This window comes from Petromyzon marinus, chromosome 4, assembly GCF_048934315.1.
Source record: "Petromyzon marinus isolate PM22_M1 ecotype Great Lakes invasive population chromosome 4, UKy_Petmar_22M1.pri1.0, whole genome shotgun sequence".
Taxonomy (NCBI): domain Eukaryota; kingdom Metazoa; phylum Chordata; class Hyperoartia; order Petromyzontiformes; family Petromyzontidae; genus Petromyzon; species Petromyzon marinus.
Window position 1 is genome coordinate 8726023 of NC_133670.1, and position 22829 is coordinate 8748851.

Consider the following 22829-nt stretch of genomic DNA (forward strand, 5'->3'; position numbering starts at 1 on the left):
CTATCATTTGTGGCCAGGTTGCTTCTGAAAAAAGAGCTACATAGCTCAGTGCGCCTTACTTAGTAATACAAATTATAGTAAGAAAAATACAGTAGTTTATTTAATTCCCCCGATTAGCGTGCTTGGTTTATGTACAGTACAAACGAAGTTCAACATACATACAACATATACACTTAAGCTAAACTCATATCTCCATGGAAGTCATCATTTCAGGCAATTCCCCTTGCTCATGCTGCTGTTTGGCCTCTAAAGTGTCCATTATTTTGTTATGAATTGTCTTCATGGACAATTTATGTTTAAGTGATAGGAGGTTCATTTGACTTATCAATAATGATCGATTCAGCGACACAGGACATGTGGTATTTAGAATGTTAAAATAATTACTATCTCATCAGGAATTATATGTAGACGCTCATTCGTTTCTCTGTTCGGTAATTTTCCTGTAGTGGGAACAGCTTGTGAATACAAAGCATTGGAGACAAGGGCTGCTTCTGTTTACGTGCCAGCACCTGCCAGTCTCCATCAGTCAGTGTGTGGGATTTGCCTAGTCAAGTGCAAATTGTTGTAATAACAAACATACTTAAAGCTGCACTGCATTACAAAGATTAATTGTGTAAACAGAGCAGGTTTACATGCACTTATAAGAGCATTAAATTGTTGTTTGTTACATTATTACATACATAATTACAGAGTCTTCCTTTAATAAAGAATGTGGCCAGATTATAAATGCATCATGTTATTTTTGTCCCACAGGGCTGACCTGGAACTCAACTATGGCCGAACCCTGAAAAAGCTTGTGACTCGGCTATGCAAAGTATCTAGCAAGATCGAGAAAGGGTACGTGGTGTTTAAAACGAGAAAGAGAAGAAAAAAAGCCACAATGTGATGTCACCTTCAAACCTCCCTTGGTTGTACAAAATATATCCGCATATAGCCATATAGACACACTGCAAAGTTGGCTTGCTTGTTAATGTTGGGACACACACTTAATAAGCCTCTGGTGTACGGTTAAACTAACGACTGTTAAAGCAGTGTCCACTACAACAGTGGTTGTCAGACTTTCGGGTTTTGAAGGCACCACGATGGGCTCATTAAGCACATTTGTAGATATTTGCATTATTATGCAAATATAAAGAAATACAATCGTGCGCATAGGCTGTAATGAAGAAACTGTTACATTTATTAGTGGCTAGCGAAAGACTTTGTGGAATCACAGAGGGGGAGCGGACATTTTGGTGAGAACCACCGCACTGCGTTATTAATACTCAGCGAATGCTTGTGAGTTTTTTCCCACTGTAATATGATATAACAATTGTGGTCTGTTTTGCAGCTCGGTGTTGAATGCTTTGCTCGCAGTATACCAAGAAATGACTTCAACATCTGAACTACACATGTAAATGAGGCATTTTCATACATTACCATGAACGTAAAATGTATGTCTTGTCTAACATTAGCATGCCATGAATGGACACCTCCGTGGAGAGTTTTTTATGTTTTTCAACCCACTCCACCTCTCAATTCAATATATATATGAACTTATAGCGATTTTACAATCCGCTACAGGATGAAGGCCACCTCAAGCTGTGTCAGGTCATAGTGGGTGTTTGATCATACTTCACCACGCTAACCAAATGCGTGTGGATGAAGGGGAGCTTAGAACCAGTTCAGATGCCGTTTGCCACTGATGTCAGTTGCGGTGGGTTAATAATGCCAGGCTACTGGGTTCATCGCACAGTGCGCGTACCACTACAACACCGCTCCATCCCACGAATTGCTACATGTAAAATAAACCTCTTCCCTCTGGCCATGAACAGTGATGTGAAGCAAAGATGGTGTGTGAAAACAAAAACTTTCATGAGAGAATTTGGTGAACATAACCTTTGTTCTGTTTATCTAAAACTTTCACCGCATCAGCATTGATTTAAAATGAAGTGCATTTTATTGGTCAGTTGTCACGTGGGCAATTAATGGCATTTTTCAGTGGGCGAGTGTGGTATGTGTGACGATTAATGACCTACATGGATTGGTTACAGCCTCTGCTATGAGTCACTGCAGTACGCAAGCTGACCCAATGCATGGTGTGATTGGTTATTACGAAAAAAATACCTTTTGTGGTCCTGAAAATGTCACATTGTGGAAATTAAATGCCGTTAAAATTCTCTCATCTCACAATGCGAATAAAATAATGAATTATTACTTGTTTTAACTTGTCCAGATATTCCGCAAAAATTAATGTGCCTCTAGTGTACATCTAACCAGTGTAAGTTAGCCAGTGTGTACGTACATAAATGAGTATATTTTAATTAACATGGATATCATAGAAATCAAAATGTTTTCTTAATTTTCAATTATATTCTTTTGGTCTTTCGGTAAAGTCACGTAGATAGGTTCAAAGAAAATAACAAAATAACCAAAAACTACGACGTTTCTATCACAACACAAGCGATCGTCATCAGGAGGAAAAAAAAATATTCAATTCACACTCTTGTGCAGTGGCCCGAATAGATGTGTGCCTTTGTATAAACTAATTATACAACCCTAAAGTATTTGTATTCCAAACGTGCACACTCGTCTGGACCCACTCACACGACCAATTTAAAGTTTGCATTCACCTTTACATTTGTTCTGTTACTCCTCAATGTGTTAATTCTACTTTGTTCCCCTGATCTTTAGAAATCTCGCCAAAGCCTTTCAAGAAGACTTTGTGAAAACCCTGCAAGTGGAAATTGATGAGGAGTGCAAGAGAAAGAAGCAGGTAGGCAAAGATAAGCATAGCCGGTTTAACACGTAGGCTTTCGTAACCAATATTATCCTTGATAGAGGTTTTTGGGTTAGATTGTGTGAATATAAATGTGTCGTTAAACCCGCCACCACCCGCCACAGAAAATTCGTAAATTGGCTGTCTGCCTGAAGGTGGTCGTTGTCATTACTGGCAAAATGTCGTACTCGAATTGTGAATGTGGTGGGTTTGCTGTCCAACACTCCGGTGTGCTTAACTAGTAACGAATTGGCATGTTTTGTTTACGTGACAATCTTTACCAATTGATTGTGCCGAGTGGTGGCTGATTTAACGACGCATTCATATTTATGCGATCTAACCAAAATACCTCTATTATGGATAAGCATGGACAATGAGACTATAATAAGCATAATTATTTTGGCTTGTTACAGTTATGTTAATCGTAATTCAACAGTAATGTCCAGCCGTTTTCCAATCCACTGCTAGATAAATGTCTCCCCATGCTGTGTTGGTCACATCTTTGTCCTTATCATACATTACCACGCTGGTCAGTGCAGGTCGATAAAGTGGCAGCGCTCAGGACAAGTTCAGCTATTACTTGCCACTCATGTTAGCCGTGGCTACTAGAAATAAAAGTCAGGTTACTGGTTTCATAGTGCAGATGCGCTCATCACTATGCCACTGTTTTACACCCCCTCCCTCCCCCCCGTTATAACTTAATCATCAATCAATCTATGAATTATTAATATTCTATTTAAATGAACATTTGACTGGTACCAAATATAACTGGTACCAAATATATAAAACTACATTGAAAATATTTGCGAGAATAACTGCGTGCTGGAAAACACAGAGTGACATTTTCAATTAGGATGTTGTCATGAAAACATTGTTGAAATGCCTGTTCATAGCATCACAAAGGAATGGACAAACACAACATCCACTGGTCATACCATAGATAAACCAACCATGTATACGCAGTGCACACATCAAATCATTCAAGTTGCATCTGCCTTTTTAAAGAGATCACTTGAGATATAAGAAGTGGCTTTGTCATATCTCGTTCCACGGACTGTTCTCTAACGTGGATGCGCTGCTTTGCGAGAGTTTCAAATTAATTATGTGACGTGACATAATTCTAGGAGCATGACTGCATTGTTGAAATTCTTAACCCTGAGCCAGGAAATATCTCTGAATCGGTTACTACTTCGCACTTTGTTATACTTTGATTTAGCCAATTTGTATGCTGCTGCATGTTTGTGAAGCATGTACCCATATTTTATTAATTTCATATTAAAATATTTTTTGGATATAGGGTAAAAAAAGTTCAAGTCGTAGATTGCAAAACAATTACTGATTATATGTGTTTAGCAGTTAATTCATATGAAATATATATCACCATACGTAAACGAATTTCAGCAGTAGGAAGTTTATTACCATGGTATCCTTGAAATTTTCCACGCAAATCATTCATCCTCCGTGTTGTCATTTAACTAAATCCCATATCACCCAACATTCGTGAATGTTACAGTTGGAGCAAACTGTCGACAAGGCAACAAAGATCATGACTGAAAACCGCAGCAACCAGCTCAAGGTATCGTTAGTTCATACTAACATGATTCGAGAGATCGTGAATAGTAATATGGACCTGATTCAATGGCATTCTGCACATTGCATGTGGATAAAAAATCTTAAATGGCGCTCTCCTGAAATGCCTTGTGAGATAATAGAATAAATTGCCGGAAATTGGCCATTTGTAGCCGCTTTTGCCAACTGACCAATTCATCAGGACTTTCAAAAGGACACGTTATCAGGCCCAACCATGATCTTCGTTTGCACAATTTCCAGTGTTATTAATTAGCAGATGAAGTCGATCCACATTGCACATATCTGTTGGTGTAAGGTGCTTGTGCAACTGTCCACTGGTCCACAAAATTGTAAAATGTGTAGTTACTTTAAATGTTAAAAAATGCTACTGTAATATAGTAACACATCTGATATTGAAGTCAAAACGATTGCATATTTTCCATAATTGGCACTGAATGTGTGCTGGATGGTTGTGTAATAGAGTGTAGTCATTCCCATGTAAAAAAACAACAACTCATGAATGTGATTGTACAGGGAGTTTACCAAGGAATATTTGTGTAATAAAAGGCTTCTATACTTATTCTCTTGCAAATCTAATGATATATAATCTGCTGTTTTATTTTGCAACTTGTGTTCTCCCAAATGATAATTTTGTGTTGTGTATTACTATGTAGTTGTACATTGAACTATGACCCATATCGAACAGAGGGGTCCTTGCATACTCATCAACCACCACGCAATAGATGACGGTGGTGGCATCTACATCTGAGGAACACTAAGAACCAGTGACATCCACATTTATAGATAATACAACTTTTAAACCTATTCTCCGTGTTTAGTGTACATGCCGTGCAACATATTTGGAATCGACTGGAGTAAAGTTGGACTTACGAACAAATTGACTTAACAGACCTCTGGAACCTAACTCGTTCGTAAGTAGAGGAGTCCCTATACTATTAACCTCACCTCAGTGTCATTGCGTTGGAGGAGTTGGCGGTAAAATTTAAGGCAGGGGTGGGGAAAGTCTGGCCCGCGAAATCATTTAATCTGGCCCTGCCAAGGCGGGACTCGAAATTCAATAAATCTAGGAGCAAACCTGGAAAAGCAGTTGCAAGTAGGAACATCATCATCAATACCAGCTAACATCATCACACGCCTCACCAAAGAGAAGCAGTTCCAGCCATCGCATTAGGGATGAGTTAATTCAATGTTTGACCAAATATAACAGGCTAATTTTTAAGTTGATCATTTTGTATTGCCCGCAAATGATGTTATAAATATCCAAATGGCCCTTGGCAGAAAAAAGGTTCCCCGCCCCTGATTTAAGGCGATGTCAGGATATCCTCTGCATGCCTGCTTGATCGTGACAGCTCTGTGTTTGTGTTGACAGCTGCAGAGAAAGCTTTACCAGTGCTCGCGGAACCACGAGATGTTGTTAGTCACGTTCTCGGCAGGTTTCTCCATTCGCAATGACAAGGACAGCAGAAAGGTAAATCGCGGATCACATCTCGGGGGTTTGTTTGCACATTATGGCTTTTGAATTGAACGTGTTTGAAAAACACAAACATGGATGGCTATTGGATGGCTATTGAAATAAACTTAAGAAATAAAGTCATTTCAAAGATACAAATCAGCAAAAAACTATTAAAATATGTTGCATGTTCATCATATTTAACAATGACTTCAAAATGTCTTCAAAATTAAGTTTATTTAAATCAATTATCGATCTAGAAACCTGAAATACCATCGCTAAATTGTGTAACTATATATAAGGTTTAACATTGATAAAAGCAAATGTTGTAATTGTTGCTTATTTTGTAGCTACAGACCAGGTATGCATTAATAGTATTCATAAACCCTCACTTAGACTCTTAATTAGGAGATACATGACGTAACGATGTTAAACCAATTGATTATTGCAGTAAATATCTGTACAGCAACACGTGCTCAAAAACCCACAATCATTGGGCTGCGGATATATGGGCTCCGTGATAATGGGCTTTCATTTTGTGGCCACATTTTCAGGTGGAAGCACGGATGCAAAAGTCTATGTCGGCCCTGGAGAAGGCAGACCAAGAGTACTATGAGCATAACATCTTGGGGGCTCAGTACCGATGCCAGTGGGAGAGGACCATGGAGCAAAACTGTGAGGTGGGTCACCGCCGCGGAGAGTAGTGCCTCCTACGTAAGCCCAGGCACGTTCCCCCCTACCTGAGGTAAGAGATCGAGTTCATGAATGACGTCATTCACGAGACGCCGTGTGGACCGTGGGCCGAAGTCACCGTCAACGTGCGGAATGTGGCCTGCAGTACGAAGTAGGCCACGTGGGGCTAGTGGCGCTGTTTGAAGCGAGATGTCACAGCCACAGCACCGCCTTTAACTGCCAAAAATTACTTTGTTCTGCTGCCATCCGGGTGTCACTCAAGATGTGAGGAGCCAGAGGCAATTGTGGAACGCAATGTCTCTTTGTGCCTGGCTGTTGAGCTCATTGACGCAGTCCTTTCTGTTCGCTGTTGGACTGCACCCTGTTGGATAGCAGCACATTTGCCACTTTTTGCAGAGGTTCGAGGTTTGTATCCAGGGTTAACACTGTCGGTGTAAATGCTTCAAAGTGGACTTTAAAAAGCTCGTGATGTCATTTGAAAATTGTAGGCCATTGTGTGCCGGTGTTATAGTCCATATTTGAAAATGTACCTGCAAAATGCTCAATTGAGATTACACGTAGGAATATCGCCCCCTATTCCAAAATGACCGCAGACTGTCTGTGAAACATAGCATCTTCATGATAGCCCTCTGCTATAAGAATGTTGTGAATATCAAATCCACTGATTTAATTTGAAGGAGATGCACTACCCAAGCTGGCATACATATGACATACACTTGTGTTTAACTACAAGGCTCTTGGTTTAGGTTTGCGACATATACACGGTGACTCAAAAGGTCTGAGGGTGAGGCATATGAGACAAGCCAAGACCAAAAAACTGTTCAGTGTCCTCCAGCTCAGGCGAGAATTTGGGTGGCACAAATCTTTCCGGTTGCCTCTGAGCCAGTGGCATACATTACACATTTCTACGACAAGTACCGGACTCTTCATATGACAACTGCTAAGTGATATTCATTTTAGGGACCTCACGAGAGATGATGGGGTGAGATAACTCCCCTTCCCCTGACTTGGAATAAAACTTGAAAACGGATTGTCTTGCGGTGATGCCCTCTATGTCGGTTGCCTCCGTTTTATTATTGTGCACACTAGCAGTTGTGCCTTTGCATCGCCTTCAAAATCAAGTGCTGCCCCTTTGCATGCGCCCCCATGTAACCCGGCTGGTTTTGCCTCCCGAGGAAAGGTAACTAATGGCAGCATCATCCTCAGCACTGGCCCGCATACTGCTTCCCCGGTACACGCAAACTATGTTTAGCTGCCTTGGGGGGTGGTGGCGGAGTTTTGTATAGGGGGAGGCTGATGTGCAGTGACAGCTGCTCAAGTCTGGCAGTGAAGCAGACAGTCCCCTTTACTGGTCATGCCCTATTGCAGGCCGAGTCAGGCAGCGCTTGAGAATGTGCGGGCCTCGGGCAGCCTACCACAAAGTGATTTACTCCAGCGATCTCTTATTTTCTTCCAAAGCTGCTGACCAAGTTCACATGAACTTTTCAATAAATAATCAAATTAGTAAAGAGTAACAAATAAGAGCCAAGAATATACTTAGTTTAGATTGGGGGTGGGGGGGATTTGTTTAAAAGCAGAAAGAGCAATTTTTTTTTTTTAAACATTCAGAATGACATGCTCATGCATGAACTCACTTCTTGAGCAAGCATAAAAGACCGTAGCTCACTCGGCTTTTGAAGGCCACAGTTAGATTCATGGCCTTAGCTATGTTAATTAGACGTACACATCCCCGGCACAAAGAATGCAACCTTCATATTGTGGTGTTGACACTTGGGATTAGCATCCCAAATTAAAATACACCGATTCGGCACGTATTGGAAAAGTAGATTTACACAACCACACAAACACCCCACGTTCATGTAATATTGGTAACAACTAAAATCTCAAACGTATGTTTTCAGGGGAATACTGCAGTAATAGAAAACATTTAAAAAAAACGCATTTTCTGCATGTAGTTGACACTGCCAATGTTTGTGCATCAACAATCTATTCAAAAGTTAACACAAATGCATGTTGAAAGAAACTGTGATGAATTCCAGCCTTGTGTAGGCCTGTCAACCCATACGGTTTACCCATATTCATGCACAGGGAAATTGCGTATTCCACCCTATGCGGTGTACAGACGTTTCCATACGGGCCACATTTTTTTTTTATTGTCTATTTGTTCGTGTTTCTCCCTTGTGATGGGACTTTTGGTCTGTAATAAGGTAGGGCACTCATAAGGGGTTGACAGGTATGGAATTACAATTTCCCGGCCACAGCCTACATTGGGTGGTGACAACTGACGCTAGCGCGGTTGAACGATGGTCAAACAACCTCCACAACCGACACAGCTTCGAGAGGCTTTGATCCAGCAGTGGATTGATTAAAGGTTGTAAAATCAAGATTACAGCACGGCATTCATTCGTTGGCAGTATACAATTACAGTGACATGATATTAAACGTAAAATCGAGATATTAAAACTCTTATAGATCACGTAGTCTTTTTATAACAGGTGCAGCATATATTAAATTAACGTATACTAAGTGTATGGCCATATTTTAGTCCCACTATATATCCAGTACTTATCATGGTACTTGTTACAGGTCTCCTCTGTAGGGATGATGGGTCATTTCTAAATAAAGATGTGTTTTTGGCCGTGGGATTAGTAGGATGTCTCAGAATACAGGATGTATAGCTGGTTGTGTGTCAGCTGCAACTCAGCTACCCATGTAAAAAATAAATATTCCATCTGACAATAATTACCCATGGTGGATACAGTACGGAGCTTATGTGGCATTAATGGGTAACATGGCATGTGAAAGCCGTCAGCTGCTAAGCCCTCTACTCCAAACTCATCGCCCTGCCGCATTACATGGACTTTAACCTGTAACATGTACAGCCGAAGAAGTACCTTGCAAAACTGCAGTAAGGGTCGTGTTTCAGCACTCAATAAACTGTTACTTTGGAAATATTAAAGATAAAATACAGTAATCGGAATTTAAACATATTCAAAGGGTAGTCCAACGTTTACTCTTATATTTTTTGCAAAGTTAGATTTTTGCTGCATAAACTTGTATATGGCCAGGTATTACCTGTTTTCGGAGCATCAGCAGGCTCCAAATTGAGCCCATTATTTCGTAAGGTCGATAAAATGAGCACCATGTGGTAAGGCTGGCACCACGTTGTGTAAAGTCGACAGAAGTTGGATTTGCCTACCTCCGGCTCAGGTCTACAAAAGTGGATGAGCACCACCCAGTGACCGCTGGGACAGCCTGCCCTCACTGAGCAAACTCAAGTAATGTGATACAAAATGCAGCTGCTAGACTTCTTACCTGCAACCATAAACGAGACCACGTCACCCCAATACTCCAGTCCATCCAACGGCTCCCAATTTTAACATTGCGCTCACCATGTTCAATTTCCTCCATGGACTTGGCCCCGTCTACCTCTCTCTCCTCCCTACCGTGGTCTCTCCGCTCCAGGAAAGCACCCACCGTCAACCTTCACTCAGTGGGACGTCGCTCATTCTCCTCCGCTGCCCCATTAGTCAAGGAAGGTCTTTCTCACAGGCGGTTGTGCTGTCAACTCCATGCCCTTGTGTTTTAGTTTTTTTTTCTATTATTCAATAACTCAAAGTCACAACGCAGACATCCGAGAGGGAAACGCAGATCAGGATCATGGAGCAGTCCAGAGCAATATGCCTTCAAAACGACTTGACCTTGTTAAAGTCCAGCATTAATACATCTATGACTGGTCGACTGTACAGCTTCTTGTGACGTGGTCATCGAGTTGTTATATAATTCTACATTTTATTGCATTGATCACCCGCTCGAAACACCCAATGCAGTGGGACTCATATCTGCTGAAAGCCCTGAGGGAATGGTGGAAATTCCACATTCCCAAGGCAGGGCCAGTATATCCATAGAATAACTATGGTTGACCTGAAACTAATTGGCACCCATTGTATCAACATTGGAGGGGATGGTAGGCTGACTCTACAGGAGAAAGTGTTCGAAAAAAGCTTGCAAATAAAAAAAAACGAAATGCAATGTTCTTACAGGAACTGAAGGAACTGCAGAACAAGAGACTTCTGAGCCTGCAGGAGCTTCTCAACAAGTACAGCATCCTCCTCACTGACCACACCAGCTCCATCACCAATGTGAGCGCTGCGCCAGGGACGGTTCACCGCATCACGAAATTGTATTTCGGCAAAGGGAGAAATGCTAATGGTTCACAAAGTAGATGGATAACCCGATCGCTCAAAAAGCACAGGTTATCCTGGAATTTGCAGATAATCAGAAGGATGTATCACCTGGCTCAATGCGTTAGGAACATTTCCACAAATAGCCAAGCATGTAATGTGATGTGCGGAATTGCCGATGTAAGTTTAGGGCAGCTGATGAATAATAATAATACCTTAATCAAACAGCTATATCGGGTAAGCACACACAACAGGCTGTAATTAATAGATATTTTCAACTTCATGACAAAAATGTGATTTGCTTTGATTATTCGTGTGTGCTATATAAATACAGTGATCTCTTTTTGTACACGGGCATTACACATCATGTTTTAAAGTTAAGTGCATTTATATGATCAGTATGTATTCCCAATGGCACAGAGCAAAGTCCATAATTGTATGTGTGTGGGGAGCGGTGGCATAGCAGTTAGTGCGCTGCATTACGAATCCCGCTCTTGGCCAACACCAGTAACGATTATCTGAACCGGTCCTGGGCCTCCCCTAGGTCGACTCACTGGGGAGACAAAGGCGGCCAGGAATGGTACTGACCACCCACCCCCTCATGTGCCGTGCCGGCCTTCAAAGGTGCTCGCTAACAGTACTTGCTCCAAAAGTCTGTTATGGCTATCTTGGGGATGTTTCTCTTTGTGTGTATGTATGTCAGATCACAGGTAAAGTGCAGGAGTCGGTGGGTCGGATCAGCGTGTACCAGGATCTCCAGCCACTTCTCGAGGGGATGTCCAACTGGGCTCACCACGAGAACACGGAGCTCATGCTTGCAGACTACTACGTGAGCTTGTGGGACACATACACCCAAAGCACACAACACACACACATGCACAGTCTTAGTCCTGACCCGGCCACGATGCAAGGAATCAAATCGACTCCCCCTGTCCAAATTCCCCTCTTCATAGCCCGGTGCCTGGCAACCTCCGATCCATGGGTGCCGGTGCAATTGCACCACCTGCACACTCGATAAGCTTCTCCACTGATCCTAATTGGATGTGCACTCTGGTAGGGCTTGCAAAGCACTGTGGTGGTTTCCCATGATGTATAGAAAAAGCTGAACCAGGATACAATGATCACCACATCCGTTATAGATGAATGGATCAACAGAACAACATCATTGTGGCAAGTAGAACCACCTTCGTCTTAGCATTCACCGTGTTACTTGAGGTGGGCAACATTTTAAAACATTAGTATTCATATGGAATGTAATATAATATATTCATCGTGATTGCATTTGTCACTTCCCATGTACTACTGTGATGTGTTCATTAGTCAGCCCAAGGATAATATAAGCCGTAGCATTTGCTGTAATGCATTTGACCAAAATGTACTCATAACTGTGATGTTAACTGCAGTTTTAACACAGCTATAGCCTTGCATGGACTGCAATCCTTAGCACAACCAAAACTAGCAACACACCCTTGGTTAAGGAAATTAATAAACTAAAGCTGCTATGACTGGAATCTTGCATTTATATTGAAATAAAATATAATTGTTTGATTTGCACGATGTTATTTTAAAGAGTACATTCTCAACACCTGCTTAATATGCTATACCAATGGTTAACAAATTATAGTGAACCATGCATGAAATTAGATTGTTTTTTGGAGTTTTCAGTAAAAGGTCCAACAAATTGAGACCTTTGTCCCAGCTTTTGTTATTCAAATCACGCATAGATCAGCATTTGCTCTGTGGTCCTGCACTTACAGGAAGAAGTAGCCAGGAGTCACATGGATGAAGGGAGACTTGCAGACTCGTTGAACAACAAGATCTCCCGCCTGAATACAGAACTGCAGAAAACCAGGAATGAAAACAACGGTAAACTCACACACGCTCACAATTCAGGTAGTGCCAATCCTGACAACTGTACAGTTTGATAATTAAAATGGCACCAATACTGGATAAGTATTCTTTTTAGAATAATTTAAATACTATGTGTTTGTTGATGTCCATTGCATTGACTCGGTTTGCCCGGTGCGTTTCCACTCACAGCTTTAAGGAGACTCACTGGAACATACGGTGAAACGTCTTCTTTCGCGCACACCAGAGCCCAATTGGAAAGCAAACTGGGAGAGGTAGGGACCTTTAGAAAACGTTCACTTCATGCAGTCATATTTACGTCAAAGAAAATATGTACATTGTGCACATGCAATAATTGTATAATGATAATATCTGATAGTGAACTGCGTTTTGTCGACCGACCGCTAGATGAAAGTCCTCCACACACCCTACAGGCCATGGCAGTTAACCATACTTCACCATGCCAGTCAGTGCAGGTCGTTGAAGTTCCAGTTCTGATATCACGCGCCGCCGATGTTAACTAAAGCCACAAACCAATCTCAGGTCTGTCACACAATTCGAAAGTAACGCGAGCAAGGGAAGTGGATCCTCAGTCCTCGTTAGCAGTTGGCCCAATTCGTGGCCTACCCTGCCTGTATATGCCTGGGGGAGGGTAAAGTGACGGGCAGCCACCTCGTGAATCACCACCGGCATAGATTCCTGTATGGCCTCACACGCATACATGTCAACCCCTTATCAGTGCCCACCTCATTACAGACCATTTCAGACCTTATTGGTCACCCTGTGTCCTTATAAATCCCAAAGTTCATCCTACAAAGTCCCATGACAAGGGAGAAACACAAATAAATAGACAAAAAAAATGTTGCCCGTTTTGAAACGGCTATACACCGTATGGACCTACAAACTCAAATTCCATGTACAAGAATACGGGTAAACCGTACGGGTTGACAGGTATGCACACGTTTTCCACTGCGCATCCCGCACCTTCCCCTGCAACAACGCTAAAGAGCTACAATTCTGCCCGCTCCCTATCCCCGAATGCCTCGGATTCCTAGCTCGACACTCACCACAGAGCTGCACCCAATCCCCTTTGAACGCCACCTCCGACTCAATAAACACCGCATTTGTCTCTGGCGTCGTCATTACGACGTAGGCCAAGTCACCCACTAGCCCTGTGCGTTTTTTTTGCTGTAGGGGCAGTTCAAGGTGCATCTGCTTGAGCTGAATCAGCACAAGCTGGAGTGTGTGCTCGCCGACCTGGAGACGCATGAACGACCCCGTCACATGCTCTCCGACCGTGTCATCGCCTGGTCCGACAAGCAGGTGTGAATCTGCATTGGACCGAGAGCACAAGGGGGGGGGGCGGGGGGGGGGAGCCGTCACAGGTGTATACAAGTACTAAATACGCCCCCCCCCCCCCCCCATGCATGCGAGTGAAAGAGGTTTCCCTTGAGAGGATGATGCATACGCGTGCTAAGAAGGCACGTGCTCCCGCTCGGTCTCAAGCTTTATGGAAATAAGAACAGGGCAAATGGATATAGAATGACAATATCAGCGGTGACGTGTAGTAATTCATAATATTACGTAGAAAATGTAATTGTGGGTTATTTTAATTTTGTACTTTCATTTATTACAATGCCTGGTGTAGAACTCAATAAATGTGCCCGTGTTGTGAATTTTAAGCCGCTTTGCAATTATAAGCATACACTTAATCACTGTGCCAGTGGTACAGTACATCAGACGCTGCATATATTGTGACGGGTTTTGGGTGACACACGAGAGCATAAACTTAAATCGCTGCAAAACGTACACGATCAACGCTGCCACGTTTTCCTCACTCTCTCTAATTCCTCAATTTGACACGCGCTGCAACCGACAGGGCCTCAAGCATGCCATGATCCGGATGCCCAAGCTGAAGCTGGACGAGGGCTGCGCCCTGAGCATACCCGAGGCAGAGACGGTGGAGGGCTGTGGCCTGCCAAACTGCCCGCTCGGCTCGAGGCACGGCACCCACGGGCAACACGCGGCCAGAACCATGGCCCCCCCGGGCGTCGGCGTCCGACAAATCCGGCCTACTTCCCTGCCGCACCGGCAAAACAACAACAACACACGCGGCAAGTGGCGGCGCATCGCCAGCATGAGGAACAGCCTCATGCTGAGGAACGGTGAGCCCGCGGGAAGTGCTCAGCGGCCCAATCACCGCATCAATGAGGGCAGCCCCGCCGCTCGGCACCTCGGAGCAAGGTCGGGAGCCGCAGCTCGGAGGGTTCCCGCCAGGATTCCCCGGGCGCCCCATCCGAGGGGCTCCGTAATCGGGTGGTTCAACTCGGGGGAAGGACACGAGACACAAGAGCGGGTCGATGGGGCCGAAAACTCCAGCAGTCCTTTTGCGGGAACGGATGTTGGTGGGGAATTGAGAGCCATTCCGGGCAGTCTTCAAAGCGACATCCACGCCCAACTGGAGGAGACAGATGGATCCAGCATTGTTACAGTTGAAGGTTTGGGCATGCAGGGAGCCGCTTCCCGCGATGAGCAGCAAGCAGCATTCGGATCCACCAACACGACAGATGGAGCGAACAGTGAACAATTTGCAACAGGGACCAGGGCTCATGCTGATCTGAACTATCGGGTAGAAGGTTCGCAGGCGAGCCTTTTAACCAACACCATCGGGGCTGCGGCTTCTGACTTGTCAATTGATACCTACCAGGGTGAACCTTTACCAGGTAAGGTCCAAGTTACGGTCAATAATGAATGTCATGCTTTTGGTCACGTGAGTGTTTAAGGAAATTTAGATGCAGTTGATTTTCAAATGTATGTGTTTAGATGTAATTATGATATGCATAATTATACATTGTTACAAATTTTGTCACAGGACTTCCAATATCCATGTTAAAGCACATGTTACATTTTGCTCATGTGGGTCAACTCCCAAATATTAAACTGCTGATGTATGGTTATAAGCTCTGGTTGCAAGATAGCTAATAGCAAATACCATGATCAATCATGCCCATAGCTGTCTCAAGCTGAGCCGTCAGACATTCAAGCTGTTAATTTGATTTAAACATGTAGCTTGAGACAGGCCTGCTTAAAAAAAAACAGTTACAACTAGCACAAGTGTTCAATTGAAAATAATTTCCATCTTTGACTGCATGTTTCAGACTCTGCGATAATGTTTTCAATTGTGTGGCTGGAATCAGGCAATAAGATGAATAATCCATTCAGAAATCTTGCAATGTGTCAGAGAATGGCTACGTAATCGTTTTATTTACAGTAATTCTGAAAAATCCCGCAAGTGGTCATTTTTTTATTTACACAGCAAGACTCACATGTGAGAGTCAAACTGATATTTTCCAAACTTGATTCGAAGCTTTCGTGACTGCAGGAATTACTCTTTGTTTTTTTTTGCGGTAAAGTCACGTATAAAGAAGAAATAATAAAATAACATAATATTTTCCATTTTCTAAATTCAAATTATAGCCACATTGCTCTTGAACCCGGTGGGCGCTTAACCAATGATGGATTGCATGCGTAATTGGGCACTCAGAATCGCATTGCAATCCAGAGGTGCCCGGTATGAAATTGCGCATCGTGCCGCTGCTTGCATTTGGGTTAAATTGCCACGTGGAGCGAGACATCTTGCGCGGCATATCATTACGATAGATACGGTGAGGGTTGACGCAATGCAATATTGACTAGGGGAACAGACCCTAAGCCACACGTGATGATTTAGTTTGTGCAGTCGACGGTTAATGGATCAAATGAGTTGAGACCATCAACTGAGGGCCCAGTTTAATCACAGGCAGCTCTCTGCATTTGAACGCAGGCTCCGAGTGCTCTGACCTCTCAGCCACCTGGTCACTTCACTTCACACTTCACATGTTTGACTTCTTAGTCAAATGGCTCAGTCGCAGGGTAGTGCTTATCTCCATTTGCGACAATGATCTCGAATTGAAATTCCACATTACAATTGTGGGGACATCTAATTTCCATAAGTTTTGAAGGCCATAAGAAAACAAGTTAATGTTCAATACATCCAGAATCAAAATATATTAGTATAATGATACACAGGGAGAGGGAATATTTGACTACTTTTATCCCCTCGTTCTAAACACAATTGTTTCCCTCTATTCCATACTGGGTCTGTTTGAATTTTCGACTATTTCTTTTCAAAGTCAAAAGAAAATTCAGAAACGTTCACTGAAATTCTCCAGAAATTATTGGAATGGAATAAAAGGAATCAGTAACCATATTTGACTCTAGCATGGCCTCTGAGCACACTGAAGTTTGATATGTTACATTGTACACGATAAACAATACAGTACACACTCAATGGAAATACATTTTAAAACCAACATTAATGTTCCCAAGACTTGTCGAAGGCGTCCTTAAGATTATTGATATTCAATGTAAATTTCCGAGGCTCAGAGCCGGAAAAAAAACACCTTCATATACAGTATGTGCTTGGTGCCAATGCCATGAGGTTCATGGTGTAAAACTATAACTCGTGAATCTAAGTGACAGTTCTCATATCCAAATCTAGCAATTAGAGACGACGTTTCGCTTGAAACTGCACCAAACAACTGCAGGGCAATTTTCTTCCTGGAGTTTGAGAATGGCGACAAAGCTGATGGCACAGTTTCAAGCCAAACGTAAATATGAAATTGCTACATTTTGGTTGTGAGAATTGTTCTTCAACTTACCGGTGAGTTAAAACCAAAAGTAATTGGCCCATTACATGCTTGCACACAAGACGCTTTAATGTGGTTGCCTATATCTGGTGGTGGTGGGTCTTACGACTTAGAATTGGCCAGATCACTACAGGGCCTAACCCAACTCTCTATTATGAATCATGATATTGGCCGCGAAAATCTGCATGTTAAGAGATGTGTGACTTTTGTATACATACATCCTATTGGCATTTGTGCAAAGTGAATTCAACGAGGCACTGCATTCTTCATTAACACAGAGTACCAAGCTAATGTGTGCTCATGTGCCAGCTCAAATCCGTTTCAGTAATTGTAATTGTCCAAGTGTAATTTCTACCTGTTGCCAGCAGAGGGCAGATGAGCAAAATACAATGTACGGGGTGGTCCAGATGTCTTATGACCCCCATTTAATTATCTAAAACTTACATTTGTTTTACAGGAAAGTTTATTTAAAACTTAAATTGACATGCAAAGGAAAACATGTTCGGGGTGAATTAATTGGGGGGGGGGGGGAGGGGGTGACATGACATCTGGACCACCTTGTACATCTGCGTTACTTTAGCTTGTGTGCTCCCCCTGCCTTCACCAATCCGTACTCACCAGTGTGGTCAAGTATGGTGAAAGCATGGTTCAGAGAGGTCCTCATCCAACAGTGGATTGACACGTGGCTGCACGTGTACATTTTACTGCGGGCGTGGTGCGAGCAGCGATGCCTTTAAGCTATGCGCTGCACATTTCCTATCGTTGCTGTTGACCTGCAGCAATGGAACACCGCCCCAACACGAGGTGGCACTGCTGTATTGGAGGACAACTGTAGTGAGTGGCAGTTATCAACCAGTGAAGAGGCATGGTTATGATGATACTGATAGGTACACACGCAGAAATCTCACTGACTCGCCACTGAATAGGACACTAGGACTTGGTAAATGTTGAATAAACTGGCATTTTTTTTAATGGCTGTTAAGTGTAGCTTCGTTTATACAACTTATTTATCTTATTTTTACATAAAATTTTGGTAATCAGGAAAGAACGAAATGTTCGATCGTACGAGTCACAAGGAAAAATTAAGCTGTTTCGATGGCTTCATTATTGACTTGATCTTTGTATGTTCCAGATTGTTAATCTGGAACTTGTTATTGTACTGGTGATTGATCTTATATATAAATGTATAATTATAATTAATGGACGTGAGATAACAAAAAAATGTTTTTGTCCCTGAGTAGTAAGTGTTATTTTCTAATTGCTATTATTCCCCACAAACTTTGCCTTTGTGACCAGGACAGTGATATTTAGAAATGTACCTATTTTCAATGAGAAAACGTGGTGTGCATTTGTGTCATTCCTTCACGTAAAGTCCTGGTCACAAAAGCAAAGTTTGTGGGGAATAAAAACCATTTTCTGTACTTTTGAGGAATAAGCAATAAAAAAATAACACTTACTACCCAGGGACAAAAATCGTGTTACATAGTAAAATTAAACATGCATTATGTATGGAAAGAAGTCAGTTATATTTTTTAATAATACTGGAGGTGAATAGTAATGCTAGGCTTTCACAATATCCATTCCTTCAAACATCCACATGTCTAAATTTGGCATTCAACTTCGAACAACATCTTTGCACATCATTAACCCTCTACCTCTTCCGAGATGAGCGCTGTGCGCATGGACATGTAACTGGCCTAGTTCGTGGCTGTCTCAACAGTGCAGGACCTACCTTGATGCCCAGAATTTTTTTGAGTTTGTTGTCCTTTCCCCGCAATTCCGATTAGCACGGGTGGTTAAGTACTTTGTGAAAGAAGTTGAACATACATACAATATTATGCTTTTAAAGCTGACACTATCCGACTCTAATACGCCATTGGTGTGTGAATTCTGCAGTCACGACACAATTAAATAAGTTATATTAACAGGAGGCTAGACGACTGCAAGAACAAAATATGATATGCTTGTTTAATTCTGTTTTCCAGTAATTGGAAAATGCCGAGTCCTTTACGATCACATTGCCATCACGGATGAAGAGCTGACCGTTAGGGAAGGTAAGAACTTTAGAACACTTGATGCTGATGAATTACTGATGGTGTTGTGTTTAGAAATGGTTATAATTTTCACCATCTAAGATCCTTTCTTTTTTATCAATGCCATTGTTACAAATGCAACATCACTACTCCAAATTAATGTACAATTACAAATGTGTTTTAATACATATTCACTGTGAATAACATCAAACATATTTCAAGGTACCAACATGCAAGTAAAAAAAAGAGTAATGTCCTGCATGAAAATACATTTTAAAATAGAGCCGAATGGAAATTTGGCTTGAAGGATCAGTGAACAATAATAACCAAATGTTAAAAGGTTATCATGTAATAATCTCTCTCAAAGAGCCATTTGTCTTTCCTGTTTACGCAGGTGAAATTCTCAACATCCACAGAAAGGACCCAGATGGGTGGTGGTTTGGAGAGGTGAACGGACAAGAGGGACTATTTCCAGCCCTGTACGTGCAGGAAATCCCCTTGGTTGATTGATGCTTCACACAAGACAATGATGCTTTTTGGCTCAACTTTAAAAGCACAGAGCAATGATCAACTGAAACTTTTGAACAGAATGCCTTTCTGCTAACGCGCACCAACATATAATAATGTTTTTTTTTGTAAAGGTTGCATAATAATTGTTCATTTAAAGTTAATTAAATACTACAGGCTATCCATAAACACGTCATCCGTTCTTAATAAGTGGCAAGCAGACATTGACTTTGGCATTTAGATCCTGAACATATTTCCATAAACCTATACACACTCGGTTGTTGGAAGAATTTGTCATACGAGTCTCACCCCTCTAAAGCTCCACATGTCTGCCATGGCGTTGGGGACTCGCATCGTACCGATATTCGAGAGTCTTAGTTGTTCAGGTACAGCCATGCAGTGTTCCCTGTGTAGTAATTGATTCCAATGCTTATTTTAGATTATGCTAACGAAGAAAAAAAATACATCAATAAGCTTATTTGCTGCCAACAGTTCAACTACACAATGAACACTGCTGTTTATAATTTTAATGAATGGACGATACTTTTTATTGACACCCTGTATATATCAACCTTGAGTTTAACGCATAACAATATTTTAAGTGGAAAAAATTGCACAATACACACTTTCTATTATTTTGCGTATTGATTTATATCAGGCATGAGGTATTGTAAATGTATTTGTATCTACTGCCAGGTATATATTTTTTTTATTTCAGCGTGAATCTACATATTAATGCTTGGTGATGTTTCTATTGAGAAAAGATACACTTAATGATGTAATGCCATATCCGTTTAAGGTACAGCGTCTGTCACCTGTTTTCTTTTTTGTGCTTGAAACGATCTAATTTATTTCATAGCTTTATGTACCGGAAGTTTTTAAGTGACTGGCAAAAGTGCGGTTCACACAAATACGAAGATCAATCATGCACATTGATTTTGCAGAGGACCTCTGAGTAAACCTGAGGCCATACTTAGGTTGTAAATACATTTCAAATCGAGTACTGTATAGTTTTTTCCTATACAGTACTCGATTTGAAATGCACACAGTTATTTGTCAGCAGGGCAGTATACTATGCTGTTTATTAATTCAACTTGTGATCCATTTTACAGAAACACTTGATTATAAAAATATACACATTTTCTTGACGTTAATTCGCACAATCACGCAAATCATCCTTTGCCTGTTTATATTTGGTTTATTCTGTTTGTGTTGGCTGATAATGCATGACTTTCAACGATGTGTTTTACACATTTCACTGTATTATAATAACACTGATTAAGCTTCCATTGCGTCATGCCTATGTTATTTGTATTCATACATTTGAGTCTGAAAAAAATATATGAATGTGTTCAAATAGCTTCATAATCCTTTGTAGAAGGGTAATTGATTTCATTGTAAGCGCTGTTTATGTGACCCTACATAATTTAATCAGTAGTCCGTCAACCCACGTGGTTTATTGGATTTGTGGAAGGTCCAGCAAAGCAATTTTCCATCTTCTATTCAAGGCAAGCTTCAGGCAGTGCAAAGTTCTGATAGTTCATTTCATCCTGAGGCCAAAAATCAAATTGTGTTCCTATTCATTCTGAAGGATAAACTATATACGTATACATGTATGCATTTTTTTCCGTTTTAACAATTGCAAAAATAACATTGTTTAAATGTCAGACTCTTCATTTATCCTGGAGAAATCCGATGAACTATGAAGCTCTTTTTCACAGATGTCCAGTAGTTTCAAATATGTCCAGTAGGCTCTTGAAACCAATACAAGGGATTTAAATTGTCCAAAATATCACGGCTGGCACTTTTGTCTACTGGTCGGTCAACCCACAGCCGTGCCAGAGGGAAAGACGAAATGATATAGAAGTTAGGAATAATCACACAAAAGCAAATTACAGCACCGCACTTCAATTTTCGAAATTATTTATTTGGGGATGTTTTTTTAATGTACAGAAGTCTAATTATTGGTAATTTTGACGCAAAAATCCACACAGCTGCTGAATTAGAAAAATCCACCGTGCACATATGGAGAGCCATGAAAAACAATACAATAAAGTGTTAAATCCATACATATTTTGCGTAAAATGCCGATATACATGAGGGTGTACCTGTCAAGTGAGATGAAAACCAACGTTTGGTCAAGAAGCAGAAAGCACGCCCATACCTGTAGGTACGTTTCATTGAGGCTCTGCATTGTTTCGACTGGATTATACATGATAGTACAACTTTTATGTCGTCATGTCTTTTGATATTGTTGGCCAGTTGTCCCCCAAATTATCTATGTAAAAAGTGAAATGTCTACACAACACACAAATGTTGAATTGTGAACTTCAGAGGACGCTTGTTGAACAGTCATCATGCGGTCAGAAAGGCATCTCCAAGGTGTCTCTAAATCTGTTTTATCTGTGGGCATTTATGCCTCTTTTCCATTTCAATAGTGCATATTTTCCAAGCAGGATGGAATAAATGTGCATATTTGTCGGCCGTATGGTGGAAAAGGGAGAGTACTTTATTGGGCTACACAGATATTATTTGGTGGTGTCATAAATTCGGTTCTTGCTGTACACTGTACGAGCATTAATTTAATGTTATTAAAAAAGCACTGATTTTAACCGTTGTGTTCAAATTCAACTGTCGGTTACTTCCTAAGTGATTTCATCAACGAGCGTCGATGTGTTAATGTCTGTGCCATCGTTTTACTTGTAATAGTGTGCAGAATAGCTTACATTATTTATGGCTGGTGCTATTCTCTGAACATTTTAGTTGTTTTCACTCAAAAACAAATAGTGTAATGCACATTTGTTGAACTTGATTCTGTGCAATAACATGTTTCATCATTTTATGCAGATTTTTTTAAGGAAGATACAATCCAAGAAACATATTTTGTCTTATAGATCAGTGGTTCTCAACCTGTGGTCCACGGTCAACAGTCCACCAGGCCGTGGGAAGTGGTCTGCAGAACTGTTGCAAATACTACGATATTTTACATAAAACACCATATTTTTTACTGCCTATTGCACAACTAATAAAAAGAAAGTTAATCATTTTCGTGTCTTTTTACTTAAATTACAGCGCTAT

General features: G+C 41.4%; 1 protein-coding gene across 1 annotated transcript in view; it reads left to right on the plus strand.

Annotated features, from left to right (window-relative positions):
* NOSTRIN (nitric oxide synthase trafficking) overlaps positions 1-22363 on the plus strand; it is a 36236-nt gene extending 13873 nt beyond the window's left edge. Inside the window, exons 3-16 of the mRNA XM_032946392.2 lie at positions 754-837; positions 1331-1393; positions 2674-2755; positions 4272-4334; positions 5718-5816; positions 6353-6478; positions 10535-10633; positions 11379-11504; positions 12433-12541; positions 12716-12798; positions 13718-13846; positions 14403-15246; positions 19197-19265; positions 19639-22363. Of these exons, the coding sequence (XP_032802283.1) occupies positions 754-837; positions 1331-1393; positions 2674-2755; positions 4272-4334; positions 5718-5816; positions 6353-6478; positions 10535-10633; positions 11379-11504; positions 12433-12541; positions 12716-12798; positions 13718-13846; positions 14403-15246; positions 19197-19265; positions 19639-19754 (2092 nt within the window). The 3' untranslated portion in view covers positions 19755-22363. The remainder of the gene's footprint in view (positions 1-753; positions 838-1330; positions 1394-2673; positions 2756-4271; positions 4335-5717; positions 5817-6352; positions 6479-10534; positions 10634-11378; positions 11505-12432; positions 12542-12715; positions 12799-13717; positions 13847-14402; positions 15247-19196; positions 19266-19638) is intronic.
* The last annotated feature ends 466 nt before the right edge of the window (positions 22364-22829 follow it).